This window comes from Notothenia coriiceps, unplaced genomic scaffold (genome assembly GCF_000735185.1).
Source record: "Notothenia coriiceps isolate Sejong01 unplaced genomic scaffold, NC01 NC01_scaffold00034168, whole genome shotgun sequence".
Classification (NCBI taxonomy): domain Eukaryota; kingdom Metazoa; phylum Chordata; class Actinopteri; order Perciformes; family Nototheniidae; genus Notothenia; species Notothenia coriiceps.
In genome coordinates, this window is record NW_011366869.1 from 3,082 (window position 1) to 25,788 (window position 22,707).

General features: G+C 40.4%; 4 protein-coding genes across 5 annotated transcripts in view; 2 read left to right on the forward strand and 2 right to left on the reverse strand.

Moving 5' to 3' along the window:
- The window catches only part of LOC104961985 (disks large-associated protein 5-like), a gene marked incomplete at its 5' end in the record, with an annotated part of 7,222 nt that extends 2,945 nt beyond the window's left edge, over positions 1-4,277 (forward strand). Inside the window, 2 exons of the mRNA XM_010790359.1 lie at positions 3,886-3,929; positions 4,053-4,277. Of these exons, the coding sequence (XP_010788661.1) occupies positions 3,886-3,929; positions 4,053-4,160 (152 nt within the window). The remainder of the gene's footprint in view (positions 1-3,885; positions 3,930-4,052) is intronic.
- Positions 4,269-10,637, reverse strand: rsph10b (radial spoke head 10 homolog B). 2 transcript variants are annotated; one of them, XM_010790357.1, is made up of 19 exons: positions 10,376-10,637; positions 10,184-10,259; positions 9,738-9,806; positions 9,380-9,553; positions 9,218-9,306; positions 9,019-9,139; positions 8,740-8,916; positions 8,421-8,526; positions 8,225-8,316; positions 7,950-8,139; positions 7,761-7,869; positions 7,210-7,289; positions 6,855-7,003; positions 6,500-6,604; positions 6,280-6,387; positions 5,965-6,055; positions 5,659-5,875; positions 5,354-5,413; positions 4,269-4,388 (listed from the first exon to the last, which is right to left on the reverse strand). In XM_010790357.1, exons 1-18 carry the CDS (start codon positions 10,588-10,590, stop codon positions 5,380-5,382), a joined length of 2,202 nt encoding a protein of 733 aa, XP_010788659.1. In that variant the 5' UTR covers positions 10,591-10,637; the 3' UTR covers positions 4,269-4,388; positions 5,354-5,379. The 2 variants fall into 2 exon arrangements, with proteins under 2 accessions (XP_010788659.1, XP_010788660.1); XM_010790358.1 differs by lacking the exon at positions 5,354-5,413.
- Positions 10,638-10,977: 340 nt separating this feature from the next.
- pms2 (PMS1 homolog 2, mismatch repair system component) lies at positions 10,978-18,196 on the reverse strand. The gene is made up of 15 exons (XM_010790356.1): positions 17,824-18,196; positions 17,203-17,345; positions 16,888-16,974; positions 16,699-16,801; positions 16,431-16,614; positions 15,291-15,458; positions 15,049-15,146; positions 14,858-14,957; positions 14,323-14,407; positions 14,092-14,244; positions 12,558-13,383; positions 12,303-12,470; positions 12,109-12,209; positions 11,831-12,000; positions 10,978-11,320 (listed from the first exon to the last, which is right to left on the reverse strand). Exons 1-15 carry the CDS (start codon positions 17,835-17,837, stop codon positions 11,177-11,179), a joined length of 2,544 nt encoding a protein of 847 aa, XP_010788658.1. The 5' UTR covers positions 17,838-18,196; the 3' UTR covers positions 10,978-11,176.
- A 1,634-nt stretch (positions 18,197-19,830) lies between these two features.
- Positions 19,831-22,702, forward strand: eif2ak1 (eukaryotic translation initiation factor 2-alpha kinase 1; the record flags this gene model as incomplete). The annotated part of the gene is made up of 9 exons (XM_010790360.1): positions 19,831-19,992; positions 20,161-20,328; positions 20,830-20,966; positions 21,457-21,500; positions 21,587-21,686; positions 21,782-21,862; positions 21,954-22,047; positions 22,157-22,205; positions 22,690-22,702. Coding segments are annotated over exons 1-9 (741 nt in total), but the record flags the coding sequence as incomplete, so codon positions are not given.
- Between the last annotated feature and the right edge of the window lie 5 nt (positions 22,703-22,707).

Sequence of the window (22,707 nt, forward strand, 5' to 3'; positions counted from 1 at the left end):
ATAACTGTTCTATTCTTTTCAGGTCTCTCCGCGCGTATTTATGATGCCAGTTCACGCTTAGTATTCTAGTCGAACTCTTGAGATATTGAGGACCTTCTTTTGCTGATAAAGCCTATGCTTGATGTCTGGTGGAGACGAAGCTTTAAGAGTCCTCTCCTGCTGAATGTTCAGGTATGCCCCGGGTCGTACAATCAGTATGTGTGTCTCTACTTCAAGAGCGTCCCTCCCTGCTGATTGTTCAGAGGTTAATCGCTATGGATGTCCTCTAACTTAAAGAGTCTCTCCTGCTGATGTTCAGTGGTATATCAGTAGCAGTGTCTCTACTTTAAGGTCACCCTGCTGATGTATCAGTGTATTCAGATATGTGTGTCTCTCTTAAAGAGTCCTCTCCTGCTGATGTTCAGGTGTATATCAGTAATGTACGTGTTCTGACTTTAAAGAGTCCCTCCTGCTGAATGTCCAGGGTATCTCAGATATGTAGTGTCTCTACTTTCGAAAGACGTCCTCTCCTGCCATGTCAGCTCTAATATCAGTAATAGCATGTTCTATCTTAAAGTCCTCTCCTGCACGGGGGCGGGACGGGGGGCGGGGGGGGGTGATCTGTTCAGGGTGTATATCGAGTATGCGTTCTCGGACTTTTAAAGGTGCTCTCCTGCTGAAGTTCAGGTGTAATCAGTAGTATGTGTCTGCTACTTTAAATACTGCTCGTCCATGCCATGTCGGTGTAATCAGCTATGAGTGTACTTACTTAAAGTCCTCTCCCTGCTGATGTTCAGGTGTATATCATAGGTAGTGTCTCTACTTTAAAGAGTCCTCTCCTGCTGTTAGGTGTATATCAAGTATGAGTGTCTCTATTAAGAGTTCCTCTCCTGCTAATGTCAGGTGTATATAGATATGTAGTGGGTCTGTACTTAAAGAGTCCTCTCTCCTGCTGATGGTTCAGGTGTAATATCAAGTATTAGTGTCGGGGGAGAACCAGGATTAGCCATGCACAAAAACCTATTATAATAACACAGTAGAGGAAAGGGAAAACTCCAAAAGCATAATATAGGCCTCTTCTTAACCTCTTTGAAACGTCCTCATTCGGAGTTGAGCCTGAAAGAAACACGTGCAGGTTTTCACTCCTAGAGTTTCAGTTTCCATGAGTCACGTTGTGTTTTAGATAAATAAATACTGAGGGTATTCAGCTGCTTTCAAAACTACTGTGAGTAAAAACTTAGCTGTGTTAAGTGTACAGACACAAAATCACGAGCTCAATCGGAGAGGAGGCTGAGCAACCGGCGCAATCAGTCCGTTGAGAGTTATTTCAGACTGGTATTTAAAAGCAGACACCTTATTTTCCTTCAGATCAACAGCTGTGTCCTTCAATCACGTGAGTTTCAAATGAACACTCACTGCCAGGTCCACAGGTATTATACGTACTACAGAAACATAAACCTGTGTTAGGTAGAAGTGGAGACAGCTGATAAGACGAAAACGACCATACATCCTGTATTTGAACATTCCTGAAGTGGTTAATGGACCCAGCGGCTTCTGAACCTATTCAAGGCTGTTTTCGTCCCACTCCTTCTTTTTTTTTTACCTGGCCTGTCCATTTTCCCTGTCTGTGTTTTTGTTGTTCCTTCCCCTGTAACACCTGGCGGAAAACGCTGTAGGGGGAAACAAACCGCTGCCAGCTTTCAACACATTCCCGGATCCGAATGCCTGCACAGCCGCACATTGTGGCATTCCTTCATTTAAAGGGTGCCAGCATCTTTTTGTCTCTCAAACACATGTAATGACTCTTTGTAAACATGTGGGGAGCTTTTCAGGCTGTGGTTTACACAATTTTAAGGTGACTTTCATGCTGAATTAACCTAAAATTGAAAGGGATACCCTTAAAGTATTAAAGTACCTTCCACAATGTATGATTTACAAATAATACTGATGGGGATTAAATAAATAGCGTTGCCACATAATGTTAAAGGTCGCCTTGAACCATATCCCAAACAGAAACTTTGAGTTAAAATGAAGCCAAGTGAGAATCTGTGTGTTTCCATGGCACACACAAGTTGACTCCATGGTGGCAAAAACTCTGATTAACATGAACAAAACATGGAAGTTTCTTAAACCCTAAATTGGTATCAATGGCTAAAACTGGGTTTACTCCAATGGTGGCAAAAGAAATCGATTCTATAGAAGTTTATGAAAATTGCATCTTCAGACCGGTTTTATTAACTTAGTAAGACCTTCGTAGCTCAATACCCCACAGTAAATACTTATTAAAAGCCTACATGAAAAATAGCAATGGGAGAGTTTATTAAACCTACACCTAAACTTTGTATCAAGCGCTAACACAAGTTTGACTCCATTGGTGCAAACGCTTGCTTGGTAGAATGTACCTTCCGAGTCAGTTGCTTCAGAAGTGAGGCAGAATCCTTCCTACGATGCGAAAACGAAAACGGTGGACAGGCTACAAGTGGTGCGTGCATAATGCCGAGTCCCCGCTAAAGGAGCACGATTTCCAGCAAGATTGTTTAAATTGCGTCGTGCGCAAGCATGTCGCGGATGTTAGAACGCGGAGCTCACCATGTGCAGCCCGCAAATTTATCGCTACGAACGTACGCTGGCCGGTAAAGAATTGAAGGTAGCTGGGACATTGGAACAGTCCTTCTGCGGCACTCGATGACGTAGTATGTTGAAATAGTGGGCTCGGAGCAGCCTGTCGCTCGGCATTAGAACAACACCACAGTTGTGAAGATGGCTATGAATTGGCCTCCTTTTCAGGGGAGATGTATTACCTCAGTAAGGATCAAAATACTCGTGAAGGCCACATACAAATATAGACACCAATAAGCAAGGCCTTAGATCTGTGATGTTTTCCATTGGCAACCAAGGCACCGTCGACCTGGATGGAAAATAAATCTTATTGTGAGAAGTCTATGACAAAATGGCCTCATTTCGCTGAGTTTCATAACCTTAGGAACTATCCCTAATACGGCCATTCACACCAAGGTACCTGTGCCGTACTTGTTTAACTGAAGAGCCGATCGCGCTCACACCGGTAGTTCTCTGAGGGAGAAGTTGGCAAATGAAGCCGCTGAGTCCTTCTTCTGCTTTGTTTACTGGCAGCCGCACCACCTTCACAGGCGTATTACTGCACCCGAATTTTCGACTGAAGCCTTCCAAGTAAATCGCCAGAACGCCGACACCTCCTCATCTCCACCGCTCCCATGTTTTCTTTTGTGTTGCCATAAGTTATTCTCTCTCCGTTGGTGCGCGGGGCTAATGCTAATAATGCTAATGCCAGCAAATACAATGGCGGCTTCACAAAACCTTTCCGAGTTTTACGGGGCGTGGTTTGCAATTCGCCCAGCCAATCAGAAATTGGAACTTTTTTCTCCCCAGGAAAGTACCTGCTCTCTAGCAGGGACTGAAAAGGGGGGAAAAGTTCTCATGAACTAAGTTCTCTTTTTGGCGGGAACGCAAAATCCCAGGAACTAAACGGAAAAAGTACTCCGGTGTGAAAGCGCCTATTATTTTTGTAAAAAATCCAACACCTTTTTAATTTAACGTCCATTAATGTATTGGTTATTTTTTGTACAGTTATGGTGACACTCTCCACCTTACTTGATTTCCCCAAAAGATATGTTTGATAGCACTATTTTTATTTTCTATGGTTATATTTTCTATAAGCAAGATAATATCATTATTGTGAATTGTTTTGGACACCAAAAATATAAAATAATGACATGATTTTTCTGAAATATCCCACTAAATGCTGCAGCTTTTAGAGAGAATGCTATTGTGATATGAGGGAATACCACACAGTCTTTCTTCTGGGATATGGTTTTGTTTAACTTCACATTTTGCTCTCTTCACTCCCACGTTTTATTTTCACCACAGCGGGTCCAGGGGTGTCTTCAATGTTATTTCTTCAGTCACCACAGGTCAATTTTCACCTTTTTTTGATTTCTTTACTTCCAAAACTCTTAACTTTACTGTTTTTATTCCAGCCTCGTCGTTGCTGAATATTCATACTGTATTTTTTGTTCCTTTTCCACACAAAGCAGAAAGCCGAGTATGACTGTCTCCTCTTCACCCCCGACATGAAGGAGCGGATACGACAGTCCGTCTGTCCGAGTGACCTCATGGTCTTCACCCCTCCCTCTAATGTGTAGCAGAGATTTCCTTTACATTTTTATTTGTTACATATGTTAACCAATTGAAGCACCAAAGAGTTTCTGATTCGTGTTTTTTGTCTTTTTATAAATAAATATTTTGTTACAACCAGGAAATGACTCGATGATATTTTTTTAATGAATTGCCTGTGGATGGTGCCGGTACAGAACAGTGAGTTTTATGCTGCTGTCTTCAGGTTTCTCTGCTGCAGCTCCAGCTTCCTCTACCTGTAACAATAGAGAACTAAACTGAATACATAGATGTTATATATTATTTCTGTGTACTCTCACTGTTAGGGAATCTTTGCTTAGGTATGCAACCTTTGACACAGCTCATCATTTTCTCTCTTTGCTGTCTCCTTTCCCATGGCATAGTTCTACGGCCTTGGGTGTTGCTGCTATCTCTCTTAAGGAGGGGCAGCTGGGCGCATTGTTGCCAGCTTATGACCGAGCACAAGCTGACATGAGATAGTTTATTTTTCAGAGACATCTAGAAGCCCTTCTTTTTAGGGACGTAGGTTCCCTGGCGCACATTATGTTCTATGGACGACAGCTCTTGTTAGATTCAGGGTCCTCAGCTGTTTAGTCTATCTATTGAAGAATGTTGATTATTACACTCTGAACTAGTTCAAACCTGGAGCTACAGAAGAGTTCTTCAGAATTGATTGTGGCATCTCAACCGAACCGTGTGGTCAGACCCGTGACATGTCTTGTGAATTCTCCGGCCGAAGCTCCAGATAAACCGTCAGTGTTTGCCGTCAAAGCTCCAGCTCTCCTCGTGTCTCTCTTTCGGCCCGTCCACACTACAGCCTCAAAAAAAGCTTGCCGGCGGGCGTGTCTGAAGCTCGACCAACAACCAATCACATGAATCTCCCGCCCCTGACACACAAGCAGCGGTTTGATTGGCTAGAGCTTGTACTGGCATATGATTTGATTGGCTGACGCTTCCACCGAAAGCTTCAGAAGCTTCAAAAGTTGAACATTGCTCAACTTTTGCAGCCTGAAACGCCAGGAAAGCTCCGCTCTGCTACCCACAATTCAGTTCGGCGAAAAGCGAGGCAACGTGACGTCACCCCATTCAAAGTGAATGGGCAGACGCGTTGGAAACCGTTTTTGAAGCTGTCGAAGCTGTAGTGTGGACGGGCCGTTTGAGTCCTGACTCCCATTGCTTCAGAAGTTTCCCCCACACTTACCTTCCTAGCGTGTGTTTTCTTGTCTCTTATTGCTGTCGCTGCTCTGACTCCAGAATTTCCCTATGGGGATCAAAGCATTTTTGATCTTTTAGATGTATTTTCCACTCAAGACAATTTCTACAACAAATTTGAGGGTAAAGAAATCCAAAACTGGTCCATGCAGATAAGAACATTGTCCTTTGGTAGGAACAAAATCACTGGTGATACATATAACCCAATACATTTAGATATCTACTACATAATACTCTTAACTGGTGCAACAACACCAAACTATTGTCAGATGTGAACCACTAGCAGAGTACTACCTGGCTCTCTGTCGGGCCTGGGCCTCAGCGATGTGTCTCTGGGAGTCCTGCCGGAGCTTCTCGTCCTTCATGTTTCTGGACACTAACTGGTAATGTTCAAAAGCCGGGAAGAAGAAGTGGTTGAAGAATTGATGGATCGTCTGATTCCAGATCTCCACCTCATGGTCTTGGGCTCTCACCCCTCTGGTTTGAACAACCTTTCCTCCATCTCTTTGCCCTAGAGGTAATGTATGTAAAGTCTGTATAAGTACAAACATATCAAACATTATTTCAAAGAATTAGAAACTAAAAACAAGGAAAACCTACCTGCAGACTGAGGTCTCTCTCTGACTTTAGCCCTGACCTGTTGTTGACTCTCCATGTCTTGAGCATTGGATGTTTCTGCCTTGTCACTTTTCTTTGATCAGAAGTAAATGCAATTATTTGTTATTAAAGATTTCAGCAAAGTCACATAGCCAGGCTCACAGCAGTACATGCCATTTCTATTAACAGTAGGGGTGCGACAATACTGAAATGAATAGTGAATATTGGAATTGTTTTTACTTTTCACATCAAGGTGGCTCATGAATGTATAAAAAAAGTCATAACATAGTGTATCGAAGAATTCTGAAAAACCTCCACCTCAGGTAGATCGCTCCTGGCTTTGGTTTCAGCGCTGGATGGCGAAACCTGCTGACACTTCACTTCAGCAGAGCCCAGAAGTACCTCAAAAAACTCCAGGAATGTAATCTGAAAAACAAGGAGTGGGGATAAGAAAAAACGATAAGGAGAGAGGGGAAGAATTAACAGCGGGAATGAGCAGAGAAATAATGAATGAGTCCACAGGTGTTCCCAGGCAGACCTCCAGATCCAGACAGGCGGACGTGTTGCTGGGGTCCTGGCTCTCTGCAGTGATGATCTGCAGCAATCTGGCTGTGCTCAGGTTACTGTCCAGCAGATGGAGATCCTGCCAGGGGTTTACAATAAATCAACACAATGTCTTTAACAATGATGCATGGTTCAAAAAGAACGTTTTCTATTCATGGGATAGAAGCAACCTCAAAATAAACATGTATTTTGTTAAAGCTTGTAACACAAAAGATAATTGTCACCCATTCTGTTCACCTGAAGTTTCCCTCATAAAGTTAGAAAATGAAAAGTAAATAACAAGAACCGGTACATTTGTATGGTAGTTTTTGTGTTGCAGTGTGTTGCACCTTGAACATCCACAGGAGGTGTCGGCAGGTCATGGTCCGGTCCTCTCTGGGCGCTGCAATGACTCTGCAGTAATCCTGATAGACTTCCCAGCACCTCTCTAAGTAACTCACAGCCACCTCTGCACAGTCTGGGTGCCTAAACATGAAGCCTGGATCAACACAGCTAGAGTTAATAAGGACAGACATTACTGCATAATATAGAGCTAAGCAAAGCTGAATTGGGAACTTGAAGACTGATAGTAACCTGATAGACAAAAAACTGTTCTAATGTTGTGGTAAATCATTTTGCAGGAGGTCCGACCTTCTACCATCTGATACGTGTGTACATGAGCCTTCAATATAATATTGGTTTCACCTTTTACATTACTCGCATTAGGAATGATGTTGTCTGTCATCAGTTTGGAAAAGCAGTCTGCCAGAAGGTGGTTTTGTGACCTGTGAAAAGATGAAGCAGAACTGATTCTCATCTCTGAAACTCAAAATTAGTTATAAAGGGAAAAAAAGTTTGTATTTAAATGTGTCCTTGGGTTAGTCGTTGCTGTGGTAGTTATTATTTGTCTTAGTTTGGTCTAATTTGTATTAGCAACTCTAACATCATTGAGCTAAGTTATAGTTAGGGTTACAAAAGGCTTACAAAACAAAGCTGTTGATGTTTAGCAGCTCAAATGTTTACCATGTTCACCAACTTAGACAAGTATGTGTTATAATAAATAGTTGCTAACATTATTATTTCAGAATGCTGAGAGAAGTTTTTCTGAATTCAGATACTTCTAAATGTTGCAAGGGTCTCTCACATGCATGAAGTAAATGTGCTGCTGCTAAAGCTGACAGTTTTTTAGATAAAAAGTTATTAATAAAGAAATAATTTCATCCATTGAAGACAATGTGTTAGAAGTCCTTCCTTACACCACGTCCTTATGGTAGATGTGATACGCCACAACCACTAGACAGCTGAGGGTCCTGCGCAGAAGCATGGGAGTGAAAGGAGAGTGGATCTCTGCGGATGTCTCATCCCCTGAGACACAGAGTAAAAAAAGTTAAACACAAAAAATTGTAATTGTAAAGGTACCAATGCTAGTCACTGTGAGATGTTACCTCTGATGAAATTGTCTATCTGTGTGAGAGTGATGCTGTGATGGTGGACGTTGCAGTCTTTGAGCAGGCGCCACAGCTGCAGGCGGGACATCAGGAAGCTGTTATCTGGGGAGGGGGCATGGCCCAGTCGGCTGTAGAAACTATAGATGGACCTCAGCTCTCTGGCCTTCCTCAGCACCACACACTCCACCTGTTACACACGAGCCACATGTCAGGGTAAACCACGAGGACGTGTGGAGATGTTCAAAGTGTTGATGTGTGCAGCGGCTCCTGACCTCTTTGCGCTCGGTGTCTCGATTTCTCTCAGGGATTTTCTCCAGAAGACATTCAATGTTTAGAGCCATGTCGGGCCCTAAGATAGATGAGCCTGGGAGAAGATACAATAATGTCAGGGCTTGTAGGGGAGGATTTAAGAGTGTAACACCAATAATTATTTCCTTGATGGCATAGGGACTCTGTCTGCTGTTTTACCAGGCCGAGAAGTGGGAGCTTTGTTTCCGTTCAGGTTGTTTGTCTTCATCTCATCGTGGACAAACTCTCCTTCAAAAACATGTCCGTCCTCAAAAGTGAATTTTCCCTATGAAGCATACAGTCACTGTTCAAAGTATATACATAGATGTGTACCATAAATGCCTGTGAGGGTGAAATGGATGCTAGATCACATATTTTGAAAGAACTTATAAAACATTAAATAAAAATGTGTTGTACTTCCAAGCATCTTTTTTATTTATTTCGGAGACATACAGTATGTGCATCCACTGTGAGAGGCAATTCTGTAACATGTATTTACCTTCCCATGTTTCTTATTATTCCTCCATTCTCCTTCGTATATCGCACCCCCAGCGTAGTAAAAGGTTCCCTGCCCGTGCCTCTGACCCTGAACGAAATCTCCTGTGTACTGATTTCTCTGGGAATACTGAGACCCATCCGCTCGCCTCAGGATCCAGACATGCGTGCCTTTCCCATGCTACAAAAACATTAGCAGGATTACTTTTTTAGGAAGTGAAAAAAAAGGTATTGTACTGAAATGTGTGCAATATGGATTTGTTATTGTGGTGTGCTGTCATACCTGGACTCCATTCTGCCACATCCCAACATACTGCTGTCCCAGTTTGAGCCACCTCATGGAGCCCTCTCCATGTCTCAGGTTGTTCTTCCACTCCCCAGAGTAAGTGTTACCAGAGGGGTAGCTGTAAAAACACAGATATTATCTTTTCGAAGTTTAGATGTGACTGTGGTAAATATGAAACCCTGTTCTGCATACATACCATCTTGTTCCCCATCCCTCTCTGTTGTTCTTCACCCAATCTCCTTTGTACCAAGATGTCTTCTTATCCTGTTTAAAATACACTACACCCTAACAAAAAGAGAACCAATCACAGAGGAGAAATCTTAAGAGACTATATCTGATTTGAGGAAGTGGATCATACCTTTCCGTGCCTCTTGCCCTGATCCCACTGCCCGGTGTACGACACACCATTGTCTGCACATCGGTAGGTTCCAGTGCCATGTCGTATAGCATTGAGTACTTCCCCCTCATAGGAGCTGGCATCCGGCCAGGTGAAGGTGCCCCGTCCCACCAGCATGTTGCAGACAAATTCTCCCTTTTGGATTTTAAATATAGATGAAAAAAATTGATTATCCCCTGTCAAACTCCTTATTTTATCACATTATAGTGTGTGCTCCCATACTCACTTTCAATTAAGTTGGTATGATCATTGCATATGAATCGCTCAAGAAATGAAAGGTCATTACAGTTATTATCTTTTTTTATTCTACCTTACCTACCTCATATTTTAATCCACCTGCCTGTGTAAAGACACCAGGTCCCTCCATAAGTCCCTTGGAAAACATCCCCTTGAGTAGAACAAAAATACTTTGTTAATTATAATAATTGTTATATTAACTTGTGGAAATTGGAGCATAGGACATTACTATACATTTTCATAAATATAGATTTGACATCACGAGTGACAACTAAAACTAAAAACAACAACTTTCATATATTTGCAGTGGTTTTAATAGTTAACATTTTTGATGGACAACCCATGCATGTTAAACAATAGGCTGAAGCATACATTGACTGTGCTGTAACAGTATTACGTGCACTGCTTTTGCTTTAATATACTTTAGGAAGCTTTGTTTACCAAATGTAATTGATCATTTGCACTGTCCCTTTCTCTGAAATACACTGAATTGAAAATGAATAAATGTGATGTCCTTTGAAACAGTACCTTGTACACGTGGCCTCCTTCAAAACAGGCAACCCCTTCTCCATGAAACAGGCCTTCACAGGTTTCCCCTTCATATCTGTCAATAACAACATGCTAGAAATGAATTCCTACCTGGATTTAGACAACAAATGATAAGCACAATAAGTGCACTAAATAGTAATAATGTAATGACTGGTATAAGAGACGATTTACCTTTGTACAGTTAAGTTAAAAAAGGTGGGAAGTTCATAAAAATCATTATCTTGGAGGTCCACATCCGCTGAATTCACGGTTAAAACAGGAGGACAGCTCACTACTTTCCTTATATGCGTCTCTTCCGCTGTATGAGGTAGGTCTGAGTTTCCGCACGTATTTTCCGTTTTGTTTTTTAACGTAGTTTTAGTTTTATTTTCTTTCCCTTGTTTCATTTTGCGCTGTTTATTTACCTGTCTGTCGCGAAAGCTAGGATCCTCACCATGGCAACAGAAACGAACGCTCACAACTACGGAAACCGATTTCAGTCAAAAAGGCAAAAACCTAGTACAACCTATGAGTACAACCCGCAATTAAACAAAGCAAATTACATAAGTAGATGTGGAAGAAGTACTTAAATATTGTACTTGAGTAAAAGTAGAAGTACCAGGGTATAAGAATAGTCTGTTACAAGTAAGGAGTAGAAGTACAGAGTAGCAAAACATTTCGATACTCAAATAAATTATAATAAATTAAGTACAATGTCCCTCAAAATGGTACTTAAGTACAGTACATCTACTTAGTTACTTTACACCACTGAACATAAGAGCCATATCTTGTTTATTTACCCCATGAATTGGGTGTTTATTTAAATAAAATCAGAACACAACAGGTATAAAAAAACAAAAACACTAAACAACAAAATACAAGAATACAGTATCTATGGTTTGCACTTGTGTGAATAGGTGCAGGGGTGATGTTTAACAGAAATGATCTGTATCTAGTTATTTTAAGCCACTGTTGATTCCTGGACAGTCTTGGTCAGTCTTGTGAGATCATGTCCAGGTTGGCGAGGTGTCTCATGGTGGGCCTGCCGTGAGGACAGTTCCAGGGTTGCTCGATCTCCCCCATGTGAATCAGAAGCTTCTTCATCTCACTGACGCTCAGAGCAGTGCCGATCATCACCTGAATATAGACACAAACAAAACAATAGACAATGGGTCAGGAAAATATAACTCTTATTCAATTAGTCTATCAGAACTGACTAACAAGTCATATTCTAGATAGATGTATAGGTTTTATACTATTAGATTTTTCATGTACCCTTTTCTGTATATCAAACACCTTGGAGATGTTCAAAAGTTTCAAGAAATATGTACACTTTATGGGTCTGTGATATTGATATTTTAAAAATGAACTATTTATATCATGTTAATAATACATAGGATAATGTGTAATTAATCCAGCGCCTCTGAAAAATAATTTCCGTTTTGTTTCTTTATCACTTTTTAATAGTACAAGGAATGGCTACTGGAAACAGAAAAAAGGCAAAAACACATTATCCTTTCTAAAGTGATAGGTAGAAAAAGTTGGTTGTAGGGGATGACTGTTGACCCTAATCCAAAGCCAAAACCTGGTTTGTGTAAATATCTGTAAATACTTAAAAGTATCTGTTTATTATTAGTATGAACATACAGATTTCCGACAAGCTCGGGAGGCAAACATCTGCCTGACGCGGGACGGTCGACACATGACCCCCGGGCTGTCACTCAGCATGAAGATCAGCTCTTCAATGTCGGGGGGGCCAAAAGTCCAGTTTTTACTGGTGGGCAGAGATACCAGCTTTACCCTCTCCATGACCTGAGCTGCAGACACGATAGAAACATGCTGGTTTAGTATTTGTAATGATACTTAATAGTTGTGAACCTGAGATAAATGTGTAAACCCTTTTAATTGAAGGTAAATGTTCATACCCTCCTCATCCACAAGAAACTCAAAGCCATTCTTCCTGAAAATCTCTATGTTCTCCATGAGCACATTTTCACTGATAGCAGTTAGGTGAAGCTTCTGAGGGCTGCAAACATAAATGAAACAAACATATAGATTAGTAAAAACTGGATTTATAAAAATAACACAAGGCAGAAGCCATCAATAGTCAGTTTCTTACACTATGAGCTTCTGTCCTTGGAGAACATTGTGTTGCTGCAGCATCTCAAAGTTGTATTTCTCATCTGATGCATGCTGGTCAATCATGAAGATGTCCGAGTTCAGCTTGGCGATAATGAAGCCCAGGTTGAACTGGCCGATGATCTCCATTTCCTTAAACATGTCTTTACTGAAGAGAGGAAAGAAAAAGTGTCAAGTTGAAGCAATCACGCTTTAATATTGGCAATCTGCAAAATCTATTGGATTAAAATCCCACCTGATCTCTTTCTTCAGCTCTTCCTCTGCACTGTTGTTCTCTCCGGGGTTGATCTTGGCCCTGAAGCGTCGACAGAGCAGCTCATCATCATCATCCTTCTGTCTCTGCAGATCCTGTATCCTCTTCACCTTCCCTGCCAGATCTTGTAAAGAAAACTGGAGGTTCACCGTCCTCTTCTGTAGGCGCACTGGAGCATCCACCGTCGAGGAAGATTTCGAAGAAGTGTTGGATTCATGTTTTGTTGGTGAATGTGGTTTCTCTTTCCTGGCCCTCTTAGCATCGGGGCTCACAGGACAGTCCTCATTGGAAGTGTGTGGCTCAGGAACAGTTTGAGTATTATCTGACTCTTCTTCTTCTTCTTTAACACAGTCAGTGTCTGGCTCCGAAGATCTGAACTCCAGTCCAGAAACCTCAATATCTGGTGATGGCACAGTGACAGCGCTGTCTTTTTTAGTATCGGCGTCACTGCATGACGCTTTTCCGTACCTGAACCCATCGAGCACTGACTTTCCCACCGGGGAGTATTCAGCTAAATCTCTTGTGGCTTTCAAAGGAGATCTTACACTGGAGTTGCACGGAGGAGATTTGACGGTGTCCTTGAAAAACGTCTGCAGTGTTTTTTGTGTCGGGCCACTGTTGGCTGCTTTTGCCACGCTTGACTTGTTCCCATGATTTGAGCTGTGACTACTTGAAAAAGCAGCTTTTAGAGCGGCTAAGTTTACAGATGACTTTGGACGTCGTGTCACATGTTCCTTTTCTTCTGCAGATTGTTGCATTTTCCCATTAGAGTTGACAACCTGACTGATTCCAGACGCAGACTTTGTATCTAGAAACAGAAACGCAGTCAATAAAAGCACTGGAAAATCTCTCTTTGTGACACAACTTAACTATTATATCAATATTTATTATTAGAGATGTCCCGATCCGATCACGTGATCGGGGATCGGAGCCGATCACGTGATTTTCAAAAGATCGGAATCGGGAGAAAAAAATCGGGGATCGGGATTTTTAATTTTTTTTGTATTCAATGTTACAAAACAAAAATGACCATGTTCAAGTCTTAAAGTCATCCTGAGGCCTTAGTTTTGGTTTCAAATTACACAACATCATGTATGTGTTGCTTCTTTGGGGCTTGTTCTCATAGACCTGGTTGCTTATTTCTCTCAAATCTGGCAACAGAGTGGGCAGGGCGCAGTGTCTAATTGTAGCAGTAAGCTAACGAGTACTGATAAGCTTTATTTTGTTTTGATCCAATGCTGCACAACTGAACTGATCCAATGCTGCTGTGAAAGAAAGAAGCTATATCCATGTTGGATAGAATATCCAATTTAAACAAAAAAATAACCTTAAGGGACAACTTGAATGCTTTTTTTCTTTTTTTTTCTCTTAATGCATTGCATAAAGATCGGATCGGGAAAAATCGGTATCGGCAAAATCAAATCAAATGATCGGAATCGGATCGGGAGCAAAAAAAGGTGATCGGGACATCCCTATTTATTATGTTTCGTTATGCAGGCTAAATGTGTGTTCTTACTCATGCTTGGTTTCAGCGTGTAGTTCAGGCTGATCTTATTGACTCCCGACTCGTACATGTTGACGAGAGAGGTCTTGAGAATAGCCAGCAAGAGTTTCTCCTCCTGAAGGAAAATCTGTCGTTTGTCTGGGGTTACGTTCACGTCCACACACTCTGAAATAAAACCACAAAAACAAATTTAGAACAGATAGTAGCCACTGGGATTCAGATATAACTATTCAGCTGACCTACCTGAGGCAACAGCTATGTTCAGGGCAACAAAGGGATATTGATGTCTGTTGTACATGTGATACACTTCATTTACAAGTTTGGTCACCTGCAAGAAAAACAAAAGGTTAGAGGTGAGGCTAAAATGTAACAAGTAACAAAAAGTATATCATTATTGGAAAAGTTATACTTTTCTGACAAATATTGTACATCAATATTATATAAATGGCCTAATATCTGCTCACAACTATATTATGATGCGTTCGAAACTAGGGATGCACTATCGGGCAATACAGATAACAGACTTGCTTCTCATAGATGTTAATGCTAATAATTAAACATTTGTTACCTAAAAATAAGTTAGTAACCTCTATGCAAATTGCAATCATGTTTTACTTCTCTGAAACTGCCTACACTATCAGCTCTTTAGTCATTATAAAAATAATACATAATAATTTTAGGACCTGAAACATATAGTGTGCATCACCATTTTAATCCATTATGGCATATTTGAATACTGCTAATAAATGCTAAATAGGGGGACTTAAAGTTGAATTACCTTCACAGGATCACACGGCCGGTTGTTAACATAAAAGAACTGCCTGTCTGTTGAACTCCTCCCAGCACCATGGTCTGCTCGGGTCACAAACCCTGTCATGCTGCCAAAACAAAGTATTAAAGAAAGATAAATAAACTACTTTGTTTGCAGATAAGGCATGCACAGGACTTGCATGCAATGATATCACTCACGTAAACAGCTGTTTGGGTAGATCTGCAACTGTCAGTCCATATTCTTCAATCACATTTTCTGCTGGAGACACTTGCTGAAAAGGCAGAATACTCTGTAGCTACACACAGGGAAACATGAAACGATTTAGCAAAACAAATAAGGCCAATTCCACAAAACTATTTGGATATATACTTCAATTGCACAGCTCCACAAAAAGCTGGAAAGATATGTTAATTATCTTGATTTAGGGCAGTGTTCGCACCTGTTTTGGTCCGAATATGGCCCCTATGTTGTCTCTCATGCTCTGGGAGCCACTGGTGCTGAGGACGGTGCTGCGCTTCGCCTGCCCGTTCTGGTTGGAGCAGGTGATCCGCACTCCTGTAGAGATGATACAGTAGGACTGCAGGATGTGTATCATTTTGGCATACTCCTGAAAATACAAAACAAGGACATATTGGTGATATAGATAATGACAATGGGAATTGAATTACCTGATGATAGCTCAAAACAAATAAAGTTAAAGACATATAAGAAAAATATGATTCCAAGTTGTATTATGTTCCTCCGGGTTTCAGTTTTTACAGTGTTACATTTCTGACAACCATTTTCATTCTTTACATGTTTTTGTATCCACCTGTTCTCTATTTAGGTCCATGTTTGTTGTGGATTCCATGCCATGTTTCCCAAGGACTAGAAACTTGTTTTAAAGCCACGCACTGTGTAGTGTTTATATTGTATTAGAAATGTGGTATAATCATTTAAAAAGTCTGAATTGCAATTAAAATAGTCTTCAAGGTGGTGCTGGTAAGATGCTCAGACATCCAGGGCTTGCTGATGTCTTTTACATTTACAGTCACAAAGTATAGAGCTGCATGTACCACCTTTATTATCCTTGTCAAATAACCTTTAAGAAAGATGCTGGAAATGTTAACCAGATGACTTTCCACCAAATAAGGAATGCACTTTTTCAGTTATTGATTAAACAGAATTGTATTTTGTTACTGTTATTACATGTCCCTTGTTAGATGCCTTTATCCAAAGCTACTTACATACTCAATACTGTGGACAATCCCCACAGGAGCAACTTGGGGTGAAGTGTCTCAGGGACACAACGACATGCTGACTGCAGTGGGGTTTGAACCTGTGACCCCCTGATCTGAACACCAACGCACAACCCACTGCGCCACACACTTCCGTAACCCTGTTATGGATAACTTATCCCAATATAAAGTAATTGCAAAACAATTGTATATAACATTTATGGAAAACAACAGCTGCCTATGATGTAGGAAAAACTGTTGCTTAGACACATGACAAGGACTTTCATAAAATGAATGTGATTTGTAGTGACATAGTAGATATAAAGATGCAGACATATAAGACCTCTCCTCTGATGACTGACCTTCTTAATGTTGCGTTGGAACTCCTTGTAGCGAACAGGCAGGGTGTTGAAGAGCTGCTGCAGGCTGACGGTGGTGCCTTGCTGCCGGGGTTGAGGGGACTGCTGCACCAGGTGGCCTTTGTGGTCAAACACCAGCTTGGTGCCCACCTGAGTGGATTCATGGCACGTCACCACACTCAGGCCGCTAGAGCAGGGGGTCGGAGGAAAGTTTATATGATGGAGAGATGGTCAAACAGGTGTATGTGCCGAATGAATGTTGCAGTTTTACCTCAGAGCACATAAAGAGCTGAGGGCTTCACCTCTGAAGCCAAATGTTTCCACATGGATGAGATCGGAGAAATCCTTCAGCTTAGACGTGTGATGTTTTAATGCTGCGGAACAGATGGGAGAGGTTGCACTTGAGCAAACATATTAGGCTTTGACTCACAGGGTGGAGATAAACAAAGCTGACACTTACTCAGTCCTTCAAAGTTTGCCTCATCTACTCCTTTGCCATTGTCTGACACTTCCACTAGTTCAGCTCCACACTCCTTCAGCCTGACATCTAGAACATGCAATGGAAATTGGAATGATTTGTTGTCTATATTTTTGCTAAATATATGTGATACCTTGACATTTTGACCATAACCATTAACTTTTTTTTTACCAGAACCATTAACTTGTCATTATTAACAACGTTAGCTCTCTTAAACAGCACAACAAAAAGGGCCACCCCAGAATTGTGTCAGCTTTTTAAGAAAATACATATAAAAGAATGTGCATCAATTCTTACCAACATTGGTGGCCCCTGCATCGATGCTGTTTTCCACCAGCTCTTTGACAGCAGTGGCCAAAGTCAGAACCACCTGTCCTGAGCAGATCTGATGCACTGACTGCTTGTCAATGGCCTTGATGGCTCCTGCAGGTTCAGAGGTGCTGAGAAGAAAACAATCACACAGTGACAATGATGTAACTAAATGCATACTGCAGCAACTGATGCATGTTCAAAAAAGACAATCAAACATGTTAAAAGCTGCTTAGCCCCCTGTGGTCTGTTATCTCTGGTGAATACATCGGGAATGTGGGACTTTCAAGTGAACTTACTATAAAACATACAGTTTAACTGCATTATAGACTAGTTCTACCGTTTACTGCAATGCCGAATTGTGCAGTATATACGTTTTATTCATGCATATGTATTTATTTGCCCATTTGTTTTATTGCATGTAAATAGACACACAAATAGAAATAAATTGACAGATTTTTCATTGAAGTTTGGTACAGGTTCAAGTAAACCTACATGAAAACGGAACGGCTGTGCCTACATTGTAACAAGAGCCTTAAATTGATATTTGCACGATGTAAATACATATCTGCAGCATAAAGTAAAATAATTATTTGGTAGCTAACTTACCAAGCATCAGACATCTTCAAGGACTGACAAGCACCAGGAGGAACTCATTCAATTCAAATGAAATATGACTTCAACTGAAACAGAGAAGGAAGAGAACCCAACTAAAATCCATGTAAATAAAAGGAGTTTGTTTTGCATGATATTTTAGTGATACAACTGTAAGTGCAACCGCTTAAAATGTTGTAAACACAAAAATGTGTATCGCGCGCACTGCGCAGAGTGTCTCGCGAGCTTTAGCCGTGCGCAAAACAGCGCAGGGTGACTTTTAAAAGTAATATAACGTGTTGAGTATGCAAAACATTAAACTCTCATAACGAACACAAATTATAGCAGTAAAGACTGTGTACAAAATGATATCGCTGCATATAAATAAGTTATTCAAACCATTGCCTCAGACTTTTTAGCATTTCATCATCAAATCTACCGGAATCTGACCAATGTTAGGAAGCCTGTGTATTTACCTCATATAGTAAAAAACGAACAAATTGCTTTTTGTTGCAGGGTCCTCTTCCCCAGTTTGAAGCCGAATTATTCATATTATATTTTAAGGAATACAAAAAACAAGTATGTGATTTAATTTTGGGGCTAACTTTGTAATGTTAGTTATTATTGTTATACCTAAATCACGTACATTGTCAGACGGTCCCTTAGCGGCTGTTGAATCATGGCCGTCTATGAACATGAAGACCGTTTGGGACTTAATCGAGAAATCTTTTACTGTATTTTATGTAACATTCAGACGATTTAAACGCGGAATTAATCAAGTATTTTAACGTCGCTTACTGTAGATATAGATAAGTAGTTGAATGAACTTGAAGCAGCGTTTTAAAATTAGTACTTTATTTTGACAGGTCACCATTTTTCTTGACACACAATAATGTACAGTTCGTCATCCAAAGGACTCCTGAGGTCTGAGGATTGTTCTGGAAGCAGCGGTAACTTCTGGATCCTGCAGGGACATGAGGTTGACAGTAACGTTAGTCTGTTAAATCTGGCAAGCGAGGAGGACGATGAAGTCCAGTTTGACAGTAAGCAGCTTTTCCTCCTGTTACTTAATGTGTCCTATGTTATGCAATGTTTACTGATCCTTGGTGGCTTGGCATGGTCATCCCACATTACCTGACACAATGACACAAGGATAACATGTCAAATTCTGAGTAGTGTACAAGTTAGTTTTAAAGAGCATACGGGGGCGTATTTATAGTAGTAAAGGCCACGTGATTACAATGACTATGAGCCCCCCTCCTCTTATTCATGATATATTTTATAGGATTTGACCATTGATGCTATCATAAAATATTTGCACAATTTTTATAAATAATTATTAATAGTGTGCAATTAATGATTAACCATGTAAAGGCAACAGCTAGAACAGTGTAAGATTTGTCAAAAAGTGCATTATTATATCGTAATGCAACCTTTAATAACAGAACAATACAACCTTTAATTTCAAAATCAAATATAAAATCTAGTGTCATATGATTAAAAACCTCCAAATTGGTAAAAGTATTGGACAACAAATATATACAATAATGTATGAAAAGCCTTAACAAAGTATGGTTATTTCCTAGTCATTAAAGAACGAAAAAATAGCCACAGAAGACTTAATTCTGCTATTTTCATGCACTACAAAACATATGAATTGACCTTTTTGTAAAAATGTGACCGAATGCCCCTTTACCCATAATCTTATACAAACTCGCATTTGTCAAATACATTTGCATGGGTCTAGTGACACTGTTAGGATGTAAGATCAAGACAAATAGATTTTGAGTTAAACAAGTAGTTCCTGCTTCAGAACAAGTTAGGACTTGCCCCTCCACACCTAGGACGGTCTGCTGAAGTGAGGATAATGAAAGTGTCAGTTCCAAAGGACCCCTCCTCCTCATTCTGGCACGGTGACCAAGTGTCTCAGCTTCGTCATGTGTTGACAGTCAGTGTGTGAGTACAGTAGGTGGAGGAAGCTAATGCCTGGACCACACAGATAAGCAGTACTGCCGTGCACACCCCCCTTATGTATGCACAAGATCAGCTCATTTCATGCCTTGGAAGTGAACAGGATAATCATGAGTACATCTTTAAGGGCTTAATATTGGAGTTTTCATACAGACAAAATGGACCTAGAAGACAGAGACCTTGTTGAGATGATAGCTAAATTTATCGAAGAAGGTAAGACTACCGAGAAAAAACATTGCGGGTATAGAAGTATTTCATTTTAGTGTGACTTCAAAAAGTTGTTTTGTGCCACAAAAAAAGAACTGAATCCTCGAAACACAGCAAATTATACTTCCTCTTTCCTCTTTGCCTGTCGCATCATCTTTTGTTTTTTATGCTCAGCTTCCGACACAGATAATAACCGAGAGGTCTTGATGGCTGGAAGACATTACCCGTCGGTCCAAGAGTTTGCCTCTGCGATCCCCAACCACCTCCTGCTGGGCTCTCTCCTGGAGCACCTGTGCTTCGTCTATGAGACCAACCCAGCGCGCTCACGTACGCTGTTTAAAGGTATGTACTGACATGTTGTACTGGAGTAAACATATTTATATTATACACGTTTGATTGTATTTACTTGTTTAAAATTTAATTTGTCTTTAGGTTGACTTACAAAATCTGTCCGGGGACTACAGATGGAAAAAAAAAGCCTCTTGGCTAACTCTGGCACATTTACAGAAATGTTGATTAATGTGCACTGTCCCTGTTGAATAAATGAATAAATAAAATAAATGTTGCTTCGAATGGCATGGCCAACGGTGTATGAATGTGTGAGAATGTTAGATTCCTTGAGCAAAAATGGCACATTGCTCTTTATGTTGAGGTGTGATTGGTGAAAGATGACATGCTCTGAGTGGTCATAAAGACTGGATACATAGGTGCAGTCCATTTACCATTCATACAGTTTGTTTGAAATACATGTTTACCATCCTGTCACTTCATCAGGCTGTGAGACGGGTCTTCAGATTTTTGTTAATATTCCTAATGATGTCATTTCTTTGTTTCCTCTCACAGTTATAGGCCAGCGTCTAGCCGCCCTGAACCTCCTCTCACCTTTAGCCATCAGCGATGAGTTCAGCACCGTCAGACTGCAGCACAACCGGGCCTTCACCGAGCTGCTGCACGCTGCCAGCTCCTCGCTGTATCCTCAGGTAACTGGACACATCCATAGGGATATTATAGTGTGTTGTCACTCTGTAATAATGTTGGACTTTACTTTTACCTAGAGTCGGTATTTGTGCTTGGTAGGAAATTGTCCATTAACTCAAAAACAAAAAAGTGGATGAATATTTAAGAAAATAGAAAACAAACGATTGAGAAATCCACTTGTAATTTAAATATTTTGTGTAGAAAATCCTTAGCTACATGTTGATACTATTTAGAAATAGGGTTCTTTGACTATCAGAACACTAGGACATGATATAGTAAAAGAAAAGGACTGTCTCTTCTACATTATCCTACAGCATATGAACCACACAAAACATTCTGCTATCACACTTTTTCCAACAAATGTACATCCCATAACGTTGCATACTGCTTTGTATTGATACATAGTGAAGGGATAATGTTATAGATTTTGGTTGCAGTGTTAATTCTCATCATTATCCTCAGTGTGGTTACTCTTGTTATGTCTTTCTGCAGGGCCAACAAGGTCTCGGGTCAAACACGCACAACCCTGCTGTAAGGTAAGTTGTACTTTTAGTAGTCTTGAATGTTGAGTTGCTAGATTAAAAAGTATTGCATAAGATATTTTTCTTTTCCTTTCCCACAGACCTAAGGAGGGACTGTTCCAAGCGCAGACATCCCGGTATCTTAGTGAATTTGAAGAAATGCTTCGGCTCGGAAAAGGATCATATGGAAATGTTTTTAAGGTATTCCACTTTATTCTAAACCATACTACTTTTATCCCATCCCTTTGAAGCAGAATATGACTTGATACAATGCTTTCTTTGATTTCATCTTGTAGGTTATGAACAAACTGGATGGACAATATTATGCTGTGAAGAAAATCCTCATCAAAAAAGTCTCAAAGGATGACTGCATGAAGGTGGGCCATACATCAGTGCTTTATCAGTCAAGCATTTTGACTCCCAGATATATCACAGAGTAATCATTTGGTTATTTCTTGTTGGCTTTAGGTCCTCAGAGAAGTCAAGATGTTGTCCAGCCTGCTGCATGGGAATGTTGTCGGCTATCACACTGCGTGGATGGAACATGTTCAGCCCGTAGCATGTGAGTATTTACTGCTGTTCTGTTTGTCTGAGAGTTCATATTCACTGAGTAAAGAATTACAGTTCTTCTCATAACAGAAGCTTTATCGTAACAAACATTTCTGTTGCAGATCCTGCGTCCCTGCTGCCTGCACTGGAGTCACCTGAACAAAACGACAGGTCTAAAATATGAACTGATCTTACATGAATTACCATTTTCTGTCATTTTTTAAGCCTGATGGAATAAATAATCAGATCGATGATAAGTTGTTGCCTTAAAACTTATACATTAGGTTTATTGATGAGTTTGTGCTATTTTAATTCGCAGTTTTAACTTGCTTTGACAGTACTCGAATGGATATTATAATACTAGTTTATGAGACCTTGTTTATACTGCTCGAGTTATTTTATTTAAAAATACTAACTTAACAAGTTGTTAGAAATGTACATACAAACGATCATTTTAGGGGTAAATTATTCCTTTAATAAAGTGTTTGATTATTCCTTTAAAGAAATAGCATGAATTACCCTTATTGGCAGAAATTACCTTGGCATGCGATATTTTGAATGTCAAAACTAAATCCAATGTCATGTCATGGTGATCCTTTATCATATTTTATTTTGTCCAATAACACTAAATCTATCTTTGCTCTTTCCTTCACAGCTCTGATCAGAGTTCTAA